The sequence below is a fragment of the Photinus pyralis genome, unplaced genomic scaffold (assembly GCF_008802855.1).
Source record: "Photinus pyralis isolate 1611_PpyrPB1 unplaced genomic scaffold, Ppyr1.3 Ppyr1.4_LG6, whole genome shotgun sequence".
In the NCBI taxonomy this organism is placed as follows: Eukaryota; Metazoa; Arthropoda; class Insecta; order Coleoptera; family Lampyridae; genus Photinus; species Photinus pyralis.
Genome location: NW_022170663.1, coordinates 9953101 through 9975489, shown reverse-complemented (window position 1 = coordinate 9975489; position 22389 = coordinate 9953101). Strand labels below are relative to the sequence as shown.

Here is a 22389-nt window from a genome sequence, read left to right as displayed (position 1 = left end):
TCTAGATTGAGATGCTAATGATAGGATCCTGGTTCGTACATGTTTTATAACTTAAAAGTAGCTCTAAATATTCTGATTGAAGTACCACAGTATGAGCAAAGTGTGGAAACGTCACTTCCCACATTATTTTCGCATGTAATCTGTTCGAGTAAACAATTGCTTTTCCTTTGTAACTATTTCATCTAATCTGGAAGGTCGGTGTCCTGTCTGTATCTTTGTTTCATACAGAAACCCACGAAACGGCCAATAAGGAAAGTTATAAGTGTATATACTTGTGTTAACTTTAATTAGAAAATTTCTTTGTATATTGTTTACTGTCTTTTTATTTGTATTTAAGAAGTTTCACAAGACGACAAATGTGCTGTTTAAACTTTCCTTGGTATAATAAACACAAACTTAAAAATAGTTAGGTACAATAACGCACTATACTAATGAACACATGCAGTACAAAATTTCTCCAACACTTGGCTCTAACGTTTGATCTATACAACTAGATACATAACTGTACAACAACTATATAATATAATATATAATAGTGGAAACACAAGAAATCCCAATTTATAGAGGTACCATTCGTTGACTACCTGCATTAAATGTTCGTTATTCTCGAGCAAAGTTTAATGAGGCGATAGCCGGAAAATTGCTTTTCCCACTCTTTTACTCACATATAACGCCTTCGATAGGCGAATGTAATGATTGGCATTAATACGCGCTAGTTTTTATGAGAGGGAACTTTTTATCTACCCCGTTTGTATCAATTTGTAACTCATCTTGCAAAGCACGAAAACCGATACAAATGCAATTACCATCAAAATTGATCGCTTCAAATCTCGAATATACGAGTATCACACTCCGAACACAATTTCATTCATATTCGGTGTTTTATTAAATCAAACGCTTCTTTTCGCAATATCGAAAGTTCTGTAAAACGTTAACGCACACAAAATACAGGCTATTTTGGAATAGTTAATGGTATTATCATTCAGACATTCAAAATTCAGACATTATTTATTTTTTGTAAGACTGACATTTTAAACAGTTGTCTATTATATTCATGGTTTCTTATAAAGTACGTCGCCAATGGAAAAGTCCTATACAGATACACATACTTGAAGTACCTTGCTTAATTTTTCGTACCTAATGTTGTTGATTCTATTGCCATGGTTACTACGTACACCAGCCTTGAGAAACATTATAAAATATTAATAAAATTCGAATTCGGATAAAATAAGCTTGTGTTATAAAAAATCTTGAAGATAATACCGTTTTTTATAGTTTAAAGCGCTCTGTCTATTAAAACTCCGCTTTTTTCTGTCACTCTGATTTAAAATGGACATAAAGTACCTATAAAACACTTCGTTATCTTAATAACAATAAATAACAGTACTAAATTAAACTATAACCTGGCTCCAACGTTTTCTAATCCTTCCTTAGCTTCTTTTTATTGCCCGAATGCTTTGTTCCATTTTAAATACTTAGTTTTTGCAAAAAAAAGGTCTTTCTAATCAAATTAGAATCGCAGTTGTCAAATGCTGCCAAATCTGTTCTACTTTAATCGCAGTATTGATTGAAGTTTTGAATGAATGCACCAAAGTGTAGAAAATTAGATACCTTTGACATTTCCTTCCTATTATGTCCTTTGTTTTGAAGATACACGCCTACAACCTTTCATATTCTTTATAATAGACTTATGCATTTGGATATTGCAGGTAGCAACTTTGTATGTTTCTGCAACAAGCCACTGAATGAAAGGTATATTATCATTTTCAACCAAAGTCATTTTATTTACAAGAATGGTGATTCTTAGAAGCAAACGTTGAGTAACATATCCATGGCAATCATGGAATTACGAATAATCAGCTGACTTAATTAGAAATGTATTCGAGTATACAGTGGCACCACGCTCAGAAAGTCCCTGACAGGGCGTGTCCGAGGGCGCTAGAAATTTAGACCGTACATTCTGATGCAAAATTTAAAAACACTTTAAGGGAATTACATTCCTTATCAGATCGTAAATCCAAGCTATATGCGTCTTGAAAATGACGAGTTTGTATAAAACTGGAAACGGAAAACGTAAAATAATACAAGAAGCAAAGTGTAAACTAAAATAACGTAAAGCGTCAACTGTCAAAACGGAATAATTAATAATTATGGCGCGGAATGTATCGCGTCGATTTGCAAACTTTCTATTGGCTAGCCTAAATTATTTCAAAATTATTACTTAATATTGAAATACTAGATACAATGCCAAGTCGGCAACCTGGCGACGCCGGGTTTCAGATCTCGTATTGTGTTTGACTGATGTGCGAGTGGCGAAGGGAGCGGTTTTGAACAATCCAAATAGTCGCCTGTGTTGTGTACTAATATTATAGGGCAATCTCAAAAGGACAATACAGAGACGTTTGTATTTCTGCCATAAGAGTTCCTCCTTTGTCGTTGTCGGTTTGATTCTCAAATTTGACTATCCCAATCTTAACTTGGGAAACGAGACACGAAAGGAAGAGGAATATATTTTTACTTCGTTCTACTCAACATCTTTCTAAGGCGAAGAAAAATGATTGAGGCATGTATATTTTTTATAACAAAAAACACTGGAGCAAGCGGACAAACTTTCAGACGAATAGTACAAGGAACCCTCTACTGCTATTTAAACAGGACAGGCCACTGGATTTAAAAGAAGGAAAGAAGGTATCTGGCAGAGTGTGACATTATAGTAGGTCCTGAGCCAGGTGCCAAGGCGCCTGTAGATAGGTGGGACCTATACTTTTTGAGGAGGCGATAAACAATTTTTGCCACATCCATTTTTTCTGCTTTTATTAGTGGAACCTACAACAAAAATTTCGATCAAATTGCTCTACAAATAAGGAAGGTGGCTTTGGAGAAAAATTATAAGTGGCTGCTTTATCGATGAAAATTGCAACACGGACAGGCTTGCAAACAATCTCCACACTTGTATGGATAAACGGTAAATGGGACGTTTTCTTCCAACATACCCTAATTTTTTCTAGAATTTCTGCGATTAGACGATTGTCTTGTGCCATTCGATCTTTTAACGACGAAGGAATTTTGTAAATTATGGGAAAGCGTGCGCGGATGCGAGCCACAATGAATCACATCCCCAATGAAAATCGCAACGTATTATCGAAGTAGCCATTGTTTATTCATTAGTAGTAGGTTGTTAGTGTGCCTATGGAAATAGAGAACGATGCACCACTCCACTACAACTCGCTTATAAATATATAAAATACAAGTTTAAAGCAGACTAATATTTCTTAGATACTCAATACGGGGTAGTTATGATGCCACATCACCTTGTGAAGTAGTAACCGCCATCTACCACAACAAACGTGTTAGCTCCTACTGAGATGTTTTGAGCGAGCGGAGTGAAAACCGAATAGGAGGTGGATTTGGTTCCCTTGCTCTTATACTCCTCTGTGAACTATGTCGCGGAGTATAAGCCAACTCGTACTGGAAATGCTCCTTTGTCGAGCTGCTTGATGATCCACAAACACTGGAATCCTGCCAGTGGCTCTATATCCGTACGTTTGTCTCGTACTGTGATGGAGGTGCTCATTGATGCCAAAGTGTGCACTTGGTCTTTTCGTTTAAAATAAACGTTCCCCTCATTTTTTTGACACCGACTATTCACAATTCGCAAGCCATGTAGCAATTAATCTCAAGGGCCCCAACGATACGATACTGGAATTGGAGCGGGACAAGTAGGACAAGGTACTGCTTCAGTTTCTCCACATCACCAGTGTCTCGTTTAATTTGTGCTGCTCATTGGTGATACACGAAATATCCCAAAATCTCTCCAGCATCTCGCAAATATTGACCATGAACGCCATATCCCCAGCCCATCGTGAACGAACGGTGATTGATATCCCCGACCATGGGTGAACCCTCCTTCCCTTTTCATTGACCTCATTAACACTCGTTCTATGGTTAAGTCTGACCATAATCCCGACCAAAATTTTTCTTAGCGGCGAATCTCCATTCATTTGGGCTCATCCTCTTTTATACCATCTCCATGTCCACATTTTGCGTAAAAAGTGACTTGCTGAATGAAAAACTGTTGTAAAATGGAGCACCCAATCACCAAATGTCCATGAACTAGGCAGGCCTACTACAGCAGACCATGGTTCTGTTTACTCATATCGTTAGTGCACGTTAGTGTCGCTGAAGAAATCGTTAGTGCACAAAGGGGAACTTACCATTTTTAAAAAATATTTGTGGGCCTGCTAACTTCATGCAGCAGACCCACATTTGTCAAATTGGCCCTGTCCTAATGCGAATTTGAATCAGCTCGTTAGTGCTCGTTAGCGCTTCACATGCGAACGTTAGTGCTGCAAGGAATCCGCACCAAAAAGGTACCAAACCACCTCAAAATTAAACTTGGCTTATTGGGACCTGCCAACTTCACGCCGGTAGACCAACGAACGAAATCCGTTTGATTTTCTACTTTAATTGATCAATCAGTATTAGTGATCGTTAGTGTCGCAAAAAAAAGTTAGTGCCCAAAGCGCAAGAGCTCAAGCGTGAAATTATGGGTTTGCTAAATTCATGCAGCAAGCCCACATTTATTAAAGTGACCCTGTCTTAATGCGAATCTGAAGCTCCTCGTTAGTGCCCCTTAGTGCCGCTGAAGAAATCGTTAGTGCACAAAGGGAAACTTACTATTTTTAAAAAAATTATTGTGGGCCTGCTAACTTCATGCCAGCAGACCCATTTAAGAAAATCGATGCAATCTTTACACTAGTTAAACTAGCAGCGTCAGTGCTCGTTAGTGCCGCCAATATAAACGTTAGTGCTCAAAGTGTAACAGCTTAAAACGTTGTAAAAAGGGGTCTGCTAACTTCATGCAGCAGACCCACATTTGTCAAATTGGCCCTGTCCTAATGCGAATTTGAATCAGCTCGTTAGTGCTCGTTAGCGCTTCACATGCGAACGTTAGTGTTGCAAGGAATCCGCACCAAAAAGGTACCAAACCACCTCAAAATTAAACTTGGCTTATTGGGACCTGCCAACTTCAAGCCAGTAGACCAACGAACGAAATCCGTTTGATTTTCTACTTTAATCGACCGGTAAGTATTAGTGCTCGTTAGTGCCGCCAATATAAACGTTAGTGCTCAAAGTGTAATAGCTCAAAACGTTGTAAAAAGGGGTCTGCTAACTTCATGCAGCAGACGCACATTTGTCAATTTGGCCCTGTCCTAATGCGAATTTAAAGCGGCTTCACATTCGAACGTTAGTGCTGCAAGATTGAATCGATCTTCTCAAATGGGTCTGCTGGCATGAAGTTAGCAGGCCCATAAATATTTTTTAAAAAATAGTAAGTTTCCTTTTGTGCACTAACGATTTCTTCAGCGGCACTAACGTGCACTAACGGAACACTAACGATATGAGTAAGCAGAACCATGGTCTGCTGTAGTATGCCTGCCAAGTTCATGGACATAATCACCAATCCTTTCCGCTTGGATGAATTGCTTCAGAGCTTTTGTAACAATTCACTGTATTTCCACAGAATCTATTTTATTTATTTACAAACCGTAGGATTTATATGCAAGACATCATAGTTCGTTGCATACAAATCCGGATTTTCCTCGATATAGCGGTCGAAAATGTCACTTTTTTAAAATGAAATTGTCAATTTTTGGAGAGCTGCATCTTGATAAGTATTACACCTACATAGATGCCCTTTAAACGATGCAGGTGCTTTAAAGATCAATTATACACGTGTTTCTTTTATAGAATTTTGTATTATACCTGCAAAATAACTTAAAAATAAGGGAAAATATATAGAATCATCTTGACGTTATTTATTTATTTATTTATATATTTAATGATTTAATGCCCAACAGTTTACACCAATTGTAGGACACAATATGAAATAATATAAGAAAAAAGAACAAAATTTAAGTTTATAAAATATATAGACGCATTTGGGTTTTGGATTTGGATATAATTTAGTACATATCTAATAAAGGGAATCTAAAGGGAATCTAAAGCCATATCGATAGTGGGAAAAGGGTCATAATTAATGTCAATATTTCTATTAAGTAAGTTAAGAAGAGCACATGTTGAATTAATAGGTGAATTACGAGAAATATTTAACTAGTTTTTTTACAAAAAAAAGTGTAGTGTTGTCGAGTATTCACATGAGGTACATAAAAGTTATACTCGAATACGTCTAATTAAGGGGGCTGTTTATTGGCAATTCAAATTATACTGATATAAGACATTAAATACACAGAAGACAATCGCGCAGGACATGTTACTAATTAATAAATTGGCACACATAACACAGTCAAGTCAAAGAATTTATTTTATTAGTTACTCTTTGGTTAAGTTAAGATATGGTCATCCTAAACGACATCTTATAAACAAAGAAACAATAAAAGATCACAAAGTATACCTGTCGTACTTTCACTCACAGGACTCACAACAGAAACAACATCAATTACGAGTACAGGCCCTGCGTCTCAGCACACATACACACAAAGAAAATACAGAATAGCTAAGTACCTACAGCAAAAATATAGTGAGAAAATTCCTCAACCAATACCAACACTACACGATGAGTACCCGTCTAATGTCAGGTATACCACCATGAATGAGAAACAATGATATGGAAAATCATCAAGCTACTTGACTTGATGGATTACCAATATTTGTACGTCTTGACAATTGGAGTTCACAAACCCTTTGGAAAGACAGATATTTGGTATATTAATTTAACTATATAATAATAAATAATAATAATAATAGAATATAATAAAATAGGAATGGTTCTATTTATTACGTTCGATATACATAATGTGCGATATGACAGGTTGTTAATCAAACAACAGATGGTTAAATATGAACATAAATCCGTCACGGTATTATAACTGAAAATTTGATTTTAGCACATAGGCATTAATTATGCACATTTTTTGTTTTATATGTAGATGCGAAATCTTGCAGTGGATTACTAAGAGAATTTCTAACTCAGTTGTAATTCACACAAATCGATTGTGATTTAACTAGGTTACCCATTAGCGTGTGGTGTACGCAACAATAGATCGTTTAGTTGTAAAGTCAACTCCTATTCAGAAGAGCGTGGCGCTTCATCCCGGTATTTCATTGAATGTATAGATAGACATAATTATAGAGGCAATACGCATAATACAAGCCTGTATCATGAAATAGATGAAGGTTGCCTTTTACTGCTAGTACTAAACTATATAATATCTGAGCATCTTTCTTTGGTGTTCATTTTCATTGCTTTTTCCTCAATTAAAGAGCCGTTCTGAAATTGCATTTGATTCTCATAAAGATTTTCTAATCGGCTCAGACCGGTAAGTGATGTCATTCTTCATCATGCAATAGTTACTTATTATATAAGTCGATAAAGGGATATTTTAACCATTGACTGATAGATGTTATAATTTCACGAGATGGGTAGTGTATAATACAAAACTTTATTTTATAGCAGAAGCCACAATTCTGAATTTAATTTATAGACGTCAAAAATAGTAAGCTTATGTTTGGCTATCGCGATCGTTTCCATAGAATTGTCATATGTTCTGAACGTCATTTTATATCGTGCACTTGAAATAAGAATGATAGATGTCATTAGAATGCACAATTATTACCTAGTGATCACTACCCTCACGGTTAAAAAGCGACTAACCCTACTCATTCAAACCTATTACAAGGTCGTTTTAACATTTATGCTATAAAATAAAGAATTATTGTGCCTATTCCTGCTTATGCAAAGTGATAAAAGTATAAAGAGGACGTGCTCTGTTTTTGGTGTTAAGACATTTTCTAGAACAGTTAATGACCGTGTTAATGCTTAAATTTACTTACGTCGTCAATTTTTACACTAACTGTTGTTACCATTTTCTTCGCATGCTGCCGCAAAGCGAACTATTAAACTGGCTATTCGTTTAATGAGAATTTAAATTGGAAATACGTGAACATTTTAACGTATTAATCGTAAAAGTTTGCTAGCCTATCTTAATTGTGATGCAGCTTGTATAGCGGTTGAGAGTATTGCGACGTCTCGTCGTTCTCTTTTAAAATTACGTCAGGAAAAATGCATAATGAATTAATTGATAGCATTAGGTGCATAATTAATATGAGCGTCAAGTGTCACGTCTGCTGTGTAATGTACCTATTACTACCCTATAGGCGTAGCAAAGAAGCGCACAAAGCCATGAATGTTAGAAAAAACTCTCAAATCTTGTGTACCTACTTTCTTTAATTACACAAGATTTAAATGGAAACTATACTACTACGAAATTGCTCAAAATTCTCTCCAGATTCAAAGTTCGTCAAATGCCGGAGAAGAACTCCTGTGGTTTTAACAAATGTAACTCGGCCTCTGCGCTGGAAGTCATTTTGAGCAATAAATTCTGGGCTTTTATTAATTTTAAAATTTTAAAGGTGGATTTCTCGGTTTTAGTTCTTTGTTCTCTTGTGATACGTTTCTTTAAATCGTTTAGTCTGTTGTCGTTCGAGGTCGCGCAGAACTTTCTTTAATTTCTTCCGACGCGCCCACTCCTACAAGACGCGTTATCGATTATTACTTGCAAGACGATACACGCTCTTTATTCTACTTCCAAGCTTTTGCTGACGCATTTATCTTACAAGTTTTAAGGCCGTTTTGCGGCATGTAACAACAAATCATTGCTACTTTGAATAATCAGTTTTTAGGCTCTTTTGTTATTACTTCTTACTTTTGATTTACGATTTACTTCATTATTACCTATGGGATTGTGCTTTCGACATCGATATTTCGGAGTGGAAACGCCGAATTTTAGATTTTCTCAATAGTGCGCAAGAAAAATTAATTTGTGAATGTCCACCGCCATTTAGAGATTAGAAAGGCACGCGCAGATATTTCTACCTTACCGGCAGAACTACCCTCGAATTTAAGTGAAACCAAACAGCTGAGTTTTACCTGGACCCATTTAGCTATTTCGAGATGTATACCCTTATCTAAGACAATTTTTGTTACTTTTGCCCAAAGTGAACGTAACAATTGCTCAGAAGAAATTTAATTGTACCTACCACCTACCACAGCCTTTGAAATTCATATTTTTCAAAGAATGCAATACAGCACGTTATTCTGGGGAAGCATAGACCTACAACTGTACTGCACCTGATTTTATTTCGAAGGGATGTGATCTTAAAAATTAAAACTCAATTGAAATTGACTGTTTACTGGATGAACGGAGATTTACGAATGGAAAGCGGTGAACTAGGATTTATATGTTATTATTAAACATTAAATAAATTAATTACACCGATAGCGATGTTTTTACTCATTTGCAGTAACAGGGTAAAGCAATCATACGATAATCACGTTTACAAAGCTGAAATTGGTTTGTTGAACATCACCAAAGGGAAAACTTCGCTCTAATCATTTTAGAACTTTGCTCTACAAGTTTGCAAGCACAACTGTATCGGAAAGCTTCCTATGAGCAAAAGATGTCAATATCAAGAATGTAGCAAGTAAATTAAAAGTGAGACAAAACCTTCCCCCACAAGTACGAGCTAACTGTTTTATGTTGTAAGCACATCATATTATGAGAAGCTTTTATTTACGAATGAAGCACAAGCGAAAATCTACACGGCTTATGTCATATTTTACGGGTTTGTGTTACAAAGACCGCTCAATATTGGTACTTTGGGTAAAGTAAGGATATGTTTTTATCACAGTTTTTTAACCAATAAAACTACACCCTTCGTAAAAGATTTTTTTATACTTCCTTTGAAAAAACCTGGTAGCACGCGTACAAGCACGGTACGCGTTCCTCTAAATAATATCAATTAAGGGAACTATGGGAAATAATTAAGCTTCCGTTAGCTTTTATTAATCGTAATGAAAGTAAAGTAGGGTTTTAAAGCTTTAAAAATATCAAGGTTCTTCCCAAACAACTATTGGTCTTTATTAAACTAAATAATAATAATAATAATAGTTTTATTTAGTTAACCCTCAGGAAAAACAATAATAAAATTAAAAACAAACCACATTCGTAACAAAAATTTCAACCGAAGATCTTAGAAACTAAAATTTAAACTGAAAATGCTAAAGGTAACTAAATGGGTTAAAGTTCAGGCACAGGCGAGAATTCACCTGATTCTGTTCTTCCACTTTGCCCTCTCATTGATAATTAAACTCAAAGACGTTGTGACAGACGAAATGAAAAACACAATTATGATAACGATCGGATGATGAATTGTACTGCGATGGTTCATGGGTCAAAGATGAAATTGTGACACTATTAATTTTGACGGTCAAGCACCATTTTGTGGATATATATTTTAAATCGAGGTGGATCCAGTTTTTTGTACCAGTCCGGTAAAGAGTTATATAAATTAGTTATTTGATACGTAAAGGATCTCTCGAATAGAGTTGTATTATGATATGGAGGAGTAAGTAAATATTTCAATCTAGGATTAGTGCCGAACTTAATTTTATCATACAAGTATGAAGGTACTTGTGTCTTAATGACTTTATGGAATAGTATGGCAGCATGAACATATCTCCGATTTTCCATATTCAACCAGCGTAATTCATTAAATTTGTGGGAGATGTGTTCATACTTCCGGATTCCATAAATTAACCTCACACATGAATTTTGCATACGCTGAATTTTATTCCTATCAGAAATGTCTAGTCAAGGTCCATAAACACTGTCACAATAATTGAATTGTGTCAGCACCAAAGAGTCACATAGCAGAATTTTTGTGTTTTGATTAAAAAGATGACGATTATTAAAAATTAGTTTAAGTTTTACGTATGCTTTTCTAATCATTTCAGATACTTGTTTTCTAAATCTTAAAGAGTGGTCTAGTATTATTCCTAAATATTTCAAATGATCTTTAACTGTAAGCACCGAATCTTTTACAAGTACACGTATATTAGGACTACATTCAACTTTGGGTTTATTCCTACCAAACAGAATTAACGATGATGCATTGATGTTCAAACCGTGTGCCTCAGAGGTTTCAACCAAAGTCTTAATGTCTGCATTGAAATTCTGAATCGCAAGCATTGTGTCTTTTGGGTGAAAATCAAGATATACTTGTGTGTCGTCAGCGTACTGATGTAGTTCTACATGCTTTAAATTTTTAAAAATGTATTATGTGTATATTATAAAGAGCAGTGGGCCTAAAATAGACCCTTGAGGTACACCAGCCGTGATGTCGATTATGTCAGATTTGATTCCATTAACCATCACTGACTGAGTTCTATTATGAAGATAGTCTTTCAATAAACAGCATGCATTTGAACTAAACCCAATAAAAGTTAGTTGACTTATTAATATTTTATGAATTACGATATCAAAGGCCCTGGAAAAGTCCAATGCCGCAACTAACGAACACTTACCACAATCTGATGCTGTCAACACATCGTCAACTAAGTTAAGTAAAGCAGTGTTGCAACTGTATCCACTTCTAAAACCAGATTGATTTTGTGGTAAAATATTATAATTCAAGATGTGGCTACGCATTTGCTGCATCAAAACCTTTTCCAGTACCTTCGATAAAACCGGAAGAATGCTGATGGGTCTTAAATTCAGTAGGTGGATTATCTTTGGGTAAAGGTATAATATTTGCAGATTTCCATACATCTGGGATAGAATTGGAAGTTAGACAAAAGTTTATTATATAAGTAACATAAGGTAACAAAAAAGGACAGCACAGCAAAATCATGTTCAAACTTATACCATCTACACAACCGCTTTGGATTTTAACGTATAAATTATTTTCATTATGTCAATCTCCGTAACCGCTTGGAATGACAGTCATCAGCCGAATTATTTTTATGAAAGTTTATTAACTTATCGTAATTCACATTGTTAGGCTTGGAACTAAATGCAGTATTGATTTCATTGGGGTTACATAGATGATGAGGAATTTCAGTATTCCGTGGTTTATTAACAATGTCAAGTTTTTTTAAAGCAGGCCAAACTTGCTGTGGTTTATGTTTCTTAAGTTCATATTCTATAAAGGCTTTTTTCTCTTTATTTATTGCGTGATTTGTGTAATTCCTCAACATCTTGTAATGGTCCCAATGAGCAACAACTTTCATGGGCGCCGCTACATAGGGGCAAGGAGGGGCCTTGGCCCCCCCCCCTGGGAAAAGGGAAAAATACAAGGTAACAGAGCAACACAACGGGCAAGGGCCATGTAAATCGTTTCCCTTGCGTTGCGTATTCACTTGAGAAGTGCATAGATCTCTTTGGAACAGATAATAGAAGAGTTATGTTTTTGTTTAAATAAAATGAAACGCAATAAGTTTGTTACTGGCACGTAACCTTGAGTTTGCATACCCTACCCCCTCTACTCACGTCCATATTAATGGTGAGCTTGCCCCCTCCTACAAAATTTCCTGGCGGCGCCCATGACAACTTTAGATTTTTTGAACCTTACCAAAGCGGCATCTCTTAATGAGATCATTCGTTTAATGTTACTTGTAAACCAAGGCGGTTGCTTTCTTCTTATGCGTACTGTTCTAATTGGCGCATGCACATCAAAAACATATAATAAACATTTGTTAAAATAATCAATTATATCGTTAATATTAGAAAAAGTATATATAAAATTCCAATCGATTGAATGCAATAGTATGCTAAATTCACATTCAACAATTTTATTTAAATTTCGAGTGGTTAATGAAAAAGGGGTTTGCCGATCTTTATTATTTATCGGTAGGTGACAAAAGATTAAAGCATGATCGGAAATGTGATGCAAACTAGTTGTTTCTGAATGTAGAATTTGCTGTTCGGAAAATACAATAATAAAATCTATCAAACTTTCGGAGGTAGCCGTAATCCGAGTGGGCTCTACAATTATTTGTTTCAAAGCAGACACCTCTAATAAGTTACTAAACTTAATGGTAATAGGGTAATCAACTTTTAAGAGGTCCAGGTTAAAATCTCCAATGCATACCAAATCACTTGAAGTAGGGATAATTTGAAGTAGCGTAGTTTCAAAATCCACTAAAAAATCTGAACGTGAGTACCTATTGCGGTCTTCTGTATATTGTTCCAATAGCCAAACTTGACTTATCAAGTTGAACACTAATCCATATTTGTTCAAACGTGCCGTAACACAAAATATTTGATAAGCATTTGTAATAAATGCCAACACCACCACCCCTGGTGTCAGTATTTCTATCTTTACGTACAAATAAGTAACCAGGTATACTCACGGCGTCACTACTTACTTGAGGTGATAACCAGGTTTCTGAAACCCCAACAATATCGTACTTGGCCGACAGTATGTGCTGCTTGAGATCCGCAAAGTGAGCTAAGCGATCGTGAATTTATCTGGATGATTGTGGCTAATGGAAATTAACAGGGGGATGGTTTTTGACGAATTTCTAAGCATTCGCGTTTGGAGAATCTAAACGATCAGGATGGTCTTAGGCAATTCGCGTGTTGAATTTCGAAGCGACCAGTACGATCTTCTGGAGAGAGATTCACGTTTTTCTCGTTGGGGTGACTAGATTACTGACGTCGTATCAGAAGTGGCCAATATATGTAAGGTCCCGTGTAAACCGGGAATCATAATTTCCAAAATTTGCGGAAATTTCAAAGCTCGTGCAGAAAGTTAGTGTTTTACTTGGTAGACACGCGCAAAATATTACCTTTGTATATCTAAATAAAAGTTTCACCTTTGGTTACCTTCGCTTACTAACTGAGAAATGTATGTAAGAGGACATATCAATATTTATTTATTTATTTATTTATTATCCCTCTCTTGCTCTGGGCCCTCAACAAGCTTGCGCCCAATTACAGAATGACCCGCATAACGCTTTTTAGAGTTTCCTCTACAGAATATCAAAGAAAAATCCAAGTTCGAGCTCGATCGAACAAAAAGCTTAACCCCAAGTTAGTATCCTGCAAGAATAAACGCAACATAAACATTTTTTCGTTATTGCGTATCAAGTAACAGTCGACAGGCTAAGAATACACGCATCGTCCTTGTGAGTAACATTTTCGCACTGGTAAGAATGTAAGTATCCTACGGTGTAGGAATGAAAAATTCTCTTTTTTACAAAAGATCAATGGGGTTATCAGCGAGATTTATAACCGCATTTACTAAGTTCTGTGCTAGTTAAAAAGTAAGAAGTAAGAAACCTTAAAACAACCCCCAACGTTTCGATATTTTCAAAATTTTACCCAGAATCTACAAATTTCAAGAATATTTTTTGAGACAGCAACCGTTCCCAACATTTAATATAACCGACATCTAATCGATATACGCAGTTTGTTCCATTGTACAGCCAAAATCGTAAATTTCAACTAGCAAAAGTCTTGTGACCATTTGTCTCCATATAATCATTGTAAATCTAAATTGTTCTTTAGTAGCAAATTAAGAGCAATAAAAATTCTTTCTCATTGTTACAATTTAGTAAAGTGTATAGTTTGAGTGTTTTACTCGAGCAGCACCAATTTATATAGATTGCTTATTGAAAATATATCATGATTATGTATACGTGTTTAAATAATGACTTAATGACCTATTGACTCTTCATTTAATAAAAGATCCTCGTGGAAAGATCATTTGTGATAATAGTAAACAGAAAATAGAAGAGGTTATCAAACGTGATCCCATCAGTGTAATGTTGGGAGATATAAATAAAATAAAAGACACATCTCCTAAAGTAAATTTATTTCATTAAAGTTGATTAGCCGCTTACGCAGCTTCCTCAAACCTTCTGACAATCAACTTCCTATTAATCAATACTAACTTGTTAACAATTGTAGAAAAATACAATTCCGTTTGATTGTGTAAGTGTAAGTAATAAATGCAAGTTATTGTTTATTTACCACAACAGATTCGAAAAATATCTCGTTGGAAATGTTATGATTTATTAACTAGGAAGGTGTAATCAAACGAAATTCAAAGATTCAAGTAAAAAGAGAAGAGATCCGTTTCTCCATCGGTTTTCTTTCAATAATTAATGTAATTTCAGTTTATACCAGCCACGAATTAGTTAAAAAAATTTCATTGATAAAACTCAGAGAAGAAAGTGGAAGACAAGCTATGTAACAAGCGACCCAAGAGTTACAACCCCATGGAAAGATTATTCCAACTATGATAATATGTACGTGTATACACGAACATACAACCTTCCTGAGCCTAAGAATCTTGTATTATGTATGCGGTGTCTTTCACTGCAACTGTAGATAAAAGCGAAATTGTTGAAATTTTGCCATATTCGGAAAATTACGGAAAATTCTGTGTGTAGTGGAAATAGATTTTTCTGATAAATTTATTTGTCTCCACGTTTCGGTTGTGTTTACAGTAGTATATCATGCAATACATCAGGGCTAGTTCAGACAGTCTTCAAATGAATCATATGTCAGGTTGGCATCATTGCGGTGAGGAACAAGGATAGTGTTCTCGACGAATGATTCAAATTAGTAAGAGAAGCATTTAGCCCCATAAGACCCCATACTGCATCTGGGCGTGCGAACGCAGTATAGAAAGATTGAAGAGAACCAGCATTTTTCAGACAATATGTTTTCCGACGAAGCGACCTTTACGCTACCCGGAATGGTAAAAAAACAAAGTTATTGTTATCGTATGAAAAACTACATACGCAGTTCCCAGAAACAGTTAAAGTCTGGACTGGATTGTAATGGACCTTTTTTTATCGAGGGAAATTTGATCGATGATCGATGTCTCCAACTTCTTCGGCAAGAAAAAATTCAGAATGAAAATTGTCAATGAAAGTGCGAGAAAAGGACGAGAAATTCTTTTAAATACAGGCCGTTTCACGCAATCCCTTACCTAAAAGTATTCAGGCTCTCATTAATAATTTAAATCTGAAAAGGTGCATAGAAACATAGTTTTTCATGACCTATCGAAGGGAAATATTATCAAGATCGTTTTACTTTCGGTTTTACTGGATGTGGATATCAACTTTTTTATTTTAAATAGAACAGCCTGTATTTTATTGCATTTTCAAAATCTCCATGAAAATCTACGTTGTTTTATACCACATTTCCTTATACCTAGCATCAAGGGTTCTCAAGTTATTCACGATTTTTCGAAATTGTTGGTATCAAACAACGTAGATTTTTATGTACATACCCTACACCTTTCCCTTTACCAAAGGAAAATCATCAAATTTATCACTATAAACCTATTGTGTAACTTTACGCATTCAAATTTGTTTATTTTGTTTATTGAATGCTAAGAAATTACGTGTTAGATAAGGAACATTAAACTTGAAAAGTTTATCTCATGTTTTCTTTCGGTCGTAGATAAGAGTTGCGCTTAACGCTTACAGTTAATTAATTTTGTAAACGGATATTTGTCACAGGTGCGCATTTAGGTAGAAGAATGTTGGTTATTTTAACTAAATAATAAGGAAGTGGAATCGAATATTGGAAAAGAGAGGGAAATGTGTATTGTAACGTGGCCGGTTACCTTTTGTCGCTCGCCTGTAACCCTTGGCCGTTTTGTGTAAAGTCGCCGCTACCATGCTGTGGTCACTTTGTGTGTTCGCGGCAGATTGGAGTTTCTCGGATGTACTAGAAGTCAAGTGTTGAATTATAGTTGTGTTTTCGCAAAGTCCTTTTCCGGTTAAAGTTTATTGAACAAAGTTAATGAGTGAATTAAGAGGTTTTAAGTACGTCGTGTTAAATTAAATAGTCGATTTCAAGTTAAGGAGAAGTTTTGTGGTTGTGTACTTGATTTCGCAAACTAAGTGAGGCATTCAGTTGATGATTTACCTACTGCTAAAATTGAATGTCAATGTTACCCGATTTGGGAGAAATCTAAATTTTATTCTGCACCCTAGAGATGTCTTAAAATAGCAATTTCCAGATAAAAATAGCTCCAATTTCGTAGAAAAATTACTCACGTGTTGTCCCGAAAGTCTTGGGGTTTCGCTAACAGGCGTGTGAACGCGTACTACGTCATCGTGTGATCCCTCGCATGACAGCTTGCTAAGCTCGTCGCTGGATTCGGAGGTGAGGGCGTCTTTGCTGTAACTCGCAAAGATGGAACGACGCGAATTTCGCGCCGATTGAGCGCTTCTTCTAGTGCTGCTGTTTGGAAACGGACTTTCCCTGCATGGACCTGGTCCATAGTTTGACGAGTGAACTGTAAAAACGGAACCTGGGCGCCTTCGTTGGTCAACTCTGGCAGAGGCCATTACGTAACTCCACATTGTTGACCATTTCACGTCCACCAGAAGCTGAAAACAACAAAAGGTTTACCCAACAGCAGTAACCAATTACACCAATTTGTAATTATGAAGCCTAAGTTGCCGGTTTTTTAAAAATAATGTGTGTTTTGACTTGTTCACAAAGTCGCAGTATAAAGCTTTTTAATCTGATTGCAACTGCAGTCAGATTAAATCTTGTTACAAACACACCTAAAGCATAATTGAATGTAGTATTTGCATACAAGAGGAGGCAATTCAATACGAATAACTAGTGTGGAAGCTACGGACGCGAGAGCGTACTAAACCCCTTTTTAGGCAATTGCATTGCGAATCAATGCGATTAGCAACTAGATTTGAGTTGCAGATAACAGATGCTATTAATTCAAACCTTTCATAGCGGTTTGAATTCGAAGTTTAAAGTGTGAATTCAGAATTTTAACTTGGAGTATGTACTCTCAGGATAAAACAAAATTATCACTACACAAAATATGCCTACGCCTTCGTGAGATTTTCTTTCATTATATTTCACCCTCCATTTTTCAGTTGTAAATAAGTGTCGTTAATTTGGACCTTTCATCGTTTAGCGAAGTGGCCGTCGTAATATTTTTATCAACACTTTTCCTAATGAGCCTTTTAATGAAGCAGTGTCGTTTCTGAATTGCTAATATTTCCAGTTGCAAATCCTGGCTTTATTTTGGTGACACTATATTTTTGCACGTCTTAGTTGAGCATTTCTAAAACTTGCACAGCTTATGACACACAAACGGTCATATTGAGATTATGGTAGGTAACTTATAGATACTTCCAGATTGAGCTTTCCTAAGACTACCTTTATTTTCAAAGTCACAGTACAAAGCTTCTCAGTTTGATAGCAATAAATTACAGTCAACCGTTCCTATTAAATGCTGCTTTTGTAGGTGAAGCCTAACAAATTCTCGGTACTGGATATCCTTTGCACTCTTTGCTTTCACACACTTGAAGACAAAAATTGTTTTTCACAAATAACAGCCGTTGTAATGAAAGTAGAAAAGCGATCAGCACCAATATGGAAATCCGACAGTATTTTTTACGTCGACATTTAAGATCTTATTTCCGTCGACTGTGATTATGCAAATGTTTTAAAAAATAAATTCAGAAATTTTCAGAAAAAAAAATCCTAACGTAATGATAGGCAACTTAAGTTGCGTTTTAATGTCTCGTTATCTAAAAAAAAAGATAATAGTAATCCCTGGCATTATCCTACGTATTGTTATTTTGTTCCTAATGACGTTGGTTGTTATGGTCCACTACTTTTATTTTCTAAAATTCCATCATTAGGCCTTCTTAGGTATCTACTAATAAATTGTCCTTGTTTGTTTCTTTTAAAAAGCATACGTATTTGTACGTATGTTATGCTACCTACTTGCTGTCATTGTGTATATAGTGTTTAAACCAATCTAGACTCACACCCCTGTAACTTTGGTAAAAATGGCGATGTGAACATTAATATTTTTGTATTCATTGCTTCAGAGCTGGGCAGTATTCGATTTTGTAAATACTTTTTAGTATTCAAATCCTTTACAGTATTAAAATACTTTGTAATTAAATACTTTTATGGAAGCAGTATTTTTATTTGAAACTCAAATACTTTCACAAATATTTAGTATTCGAATACTTCGTAAAGTATTTGGATACTTCGTAAAGTATTCGAATACTTCGCAAGGTATCTGAATACTTTGAGAAGTATTCGAATACTTCGCATAGTATTTGAATACATAACCTTCCATTTTTACCAAAAATCGACTGCACCAAAATTTCTCGTGAAAACACTTTTTCTTATTAATTTTGGTGCGTAGAATCCAAAACAATTCGTACTTTTTCGATCAGACTTCTCAATCAAAAGTTATAGACTAGAAACCAATTTCGAAAGAAAATTCAAAGGGCTGTAACTTTTGAACTAGTAGCCCAATCTTGGAACTGTTTGAAATTATTACTTTTACTCCCCTTAAATTTGTATATAACAATAGAAATATAAAAAAAGCTAACCCCATACAAAGTATAACTTGATTTTTAAGTAGTATTAAGGCTTTTATCTAGTATACTATTTTACATTTTTAATGTATTTGAGTGACAAGTATTTGAATACTTTTTACTGTATTCGACTACTTTTCAAAGTAAGTTAATGAAATACTTTTCAAAGTATTCGAATACTTAATACTTTTGAAAGTATTCGAATACATTCTAAAGTATTTGAATACTTATTTTTTAAAGTATTTGAATACTTTTCAATGTATCTGTATCTAGTATTCGCTTGTGCTGGGCGTAAAAGTATTTAGTTTTCGAATACTTAGGAAAATCCTACTATGCATAATGTGTATGGGTATAGATTAATTTTTACTCTGGACCCAGTCACCAACTGTCTGAATTTAACCCTTACACCCCAACCCTTTTACTATGAGTACCTGTTATTATAGTATACTATGTTAAAAAACATATTTATATCACACAATGCAGTTGCGCTGTACAGGGTGGTTCAAATTCGTGGCTCACCATTGAGATCTCCGTAACGGTGAGAGATACGGTGTAGATTACATGGCGGTGAGATTGCCCTCTTTTCTGACTAAAGAAACGGAATAATCTTGGGAAATAACTGTCAAATTTCGTTTTCATTTTCCCTAGTTTAAACGGTCGGAAATGGACCGTTCCCGTTAGCACCTGGCACTTTTTTTCGGAGCAGAAGCTACAGACTAGGTACTACTTTCTTATTTCTTTTGGACAACATATGTACGGAAATTCTAACAGACTGAGATTCTCCAAAAAATGCCCACAAAAGGTGCTAACGGGGACCGTTCCCTTCCCACGGTTTAAGCTATAGAAAATAAAAACGAAATTTGATTTCAGATTTTTGGTCATATCTCAATTATTTTCAAAAGTTTCAACTTTTTTAGTCACAAAACCGTTATGGAAATCCCAACAAAAACACAAATTTGAACCACCCTGTACAGAAACCGTGTCTTGTCTTATTCATCCCTTCAAACATACCAAGTTTCTTGATTTAGGCAAGTCATTCCCCATCAGCAATATATTGTTTAATTATGTGTATATTTTTTTAAAAAATGAGTTATTTCTTACGAATCCTTTCGGATATGTTTCCTCAAAGCAGGTTGGAGTGAAAATTACCTACTATCATTTGTGGTGAAATACGTCATATTGTATTACATATCTTATATCGTACAAGGTGTGAGACGAGGTCGAATGTGACAGTAGGGGTGGAATTCATAGACATTACTTAAGTTAGACTTACACTTTACTAAGTGCACACTTAGTTTTGTTTAAGTGGAACTTATATTTACTGCTAGTATCTGTCCGAATTTCGCGCGTTACTATAGCAATAATGTCATGCGTCACCTTAACTATATCTTTGAATACCACTACCTAAGTACGCGCTAAGTATGAGTAAAGTGTAAGTGTAACTTAAGTAATATCTATGAATTCCACCCTAGGTGTCACACAAGTACCTACCTATGGAAGGCCGCTGTCACCTGTCAAAAAGGTTTGTAGGTATACTACTTTTTCTACAATTTCCACTAAAAACCCAAGTGGTATTCATATTGTGTACTAGCAATGCCTTCAAGAAAAGCTTCCAAAACATTCCGTGCTAATGTTGTGATAGTTTAGGCCTAGGTTTAGGCTGCACATTATTTTAGTTTACACTTTGCTTCTTCATTTGGTTTATTTTACGTTTTCCGACTCCAGTTTTATACAAACTGGTCTTTCTCAAGGCGCTTGAATTTATAATATTACCCGAGATATTACCTATAAAGTATGTAATTCGCTTAAAGTGTTTTTAGATGTAACCTTATAGTGTTTATTGATGTAAAAATTGTTTCAGAAGCCATAAATCATGAGTTTGGAGAGAAAACTCGTTCTCCCTGAAGCTCGTAATATAATTCGTAAAGTACTCGAATTCGTTGATCGCCAAAAAGAACTAGAACGTTGGAGTTTCCCTGTGGAAAAGGCGACCCAGTTACCTGCCGCTGCAGTTGGTCAGTTTTATAAAACATACGTAAAAAATCAGGTGAAGCTGGGCCCTCGAACTCAAAATTTCCCAAGGAAAACGACATGTGCAGCCAACAAACATGGAGGATTATGATGAAGCTGATCTGTGTATTTTTAAAAGAAATGTATATAGAAATGTATAGAAAAACTGCAAGAAAAGTCAATTATGTGGGTTGAGGGAAACTCTTAGCAAGCAATTCTTGCAACCTGGTTTTCAATATAAGAAGTGTCATGATAAACGTTTCTGTAAATCAAAGTAGAAATAAATAAATGCCCTGCCCCTTGCTGTTATGCAACTCATATAGCGCGTGGTCTACTTATTTACTAAAGAATCAAGTTTTGCATATGAATGCACAGTCTATTTTTGTAGCATGGTGCCAGTGATGAAATGCATCATCTTTTCATGAGAGTAATGTACAGAATATCCAATTTCGATATCCCCTACTTAAAAAAATCCGCGCAATATGTGGCAACCGGGCAACCTTAAAAATGCCCCAGTTCCCTTTTTTATCTGAATCTCTGGAGGGTGATGATACAATAACAATCATGTATTTTAGGTATATGGGCGAATATCATAAGTTTATTTTAACGGGGTGACTAGCACTGGGCGATTACAGGTTTGAATAAACTGCACCCAATATAGGCAAAGAGCGATAATGTCACTTCTGGTTGAAGAAAGTTGATTAAAATTTGATCAGTTAGTCCCTTGATCATTGTCTACCTATTACCACAGACAGTGTCTGTGCTATTACTGAAAACATAATTGGAAATTTCGAAACGGTTAGGGAGTTATCATGTACACAGACGAACAGAAAATCACATAATCGATTAATCAATTAATTTAAATGAATAATCAAACCAGATTATCGATTATCCTTTGATTATAGTCGATTTTTTTGCCCAACGCTAGCCATCACAGTTCACATTCACAATAACGTAAGACGACCAACGTATATTTTTTCATAAGGCTCTGGAACCTATTTAGCGAGACGTCTATTTTTGAAAGAGAAAGACAATTTTTTAAATTTTCAAATAATAGCCACAAAAAGCGACAAGTATTGTATTATCTGATACTGATATAAACTTAAAGGAATATTAACTATTTTGTTCTGTCATTGATATATTTTCAAAGAGTAATTTCGTTCGATTTTTTGTTGTGCAAC

At 35.3% G+C, this 22389-nt stretch overlaps 1 protein-coding gene across 3 annotated transcripts in view; it reads right to left on the bottom strand.

Moving 5' to 3' along the window:
• The window catches only part of LOC116173509 (cyclic nucleotide-gated cation channel subunit A), a 52961-nt gene extending 35731 nt beyond the window's left edge, over positions 1-17230 (bottom strand). Inside the window, exon 1 of one of the 3 annotated variants that reach the window (XM_031491013.1) lies at positions 16883-17230. In XM_031491013.1, the coding sequence (XP_031346873.1) occupies positions 16883-17191 (309 nt within the window). In that variant the 5' untranslated portion in view covers positions 17192-17230. Of the gene's footprint in view, positions 1-7854; positions 8039-16882 lie in introns of those variants that run through there. The other 2 variants (XM_031491012.1, XM_031491014.1) reach the window with 2 other exon arrangements.
• Positions 17231-22389: the final 5159 nt, after the last annotated feature.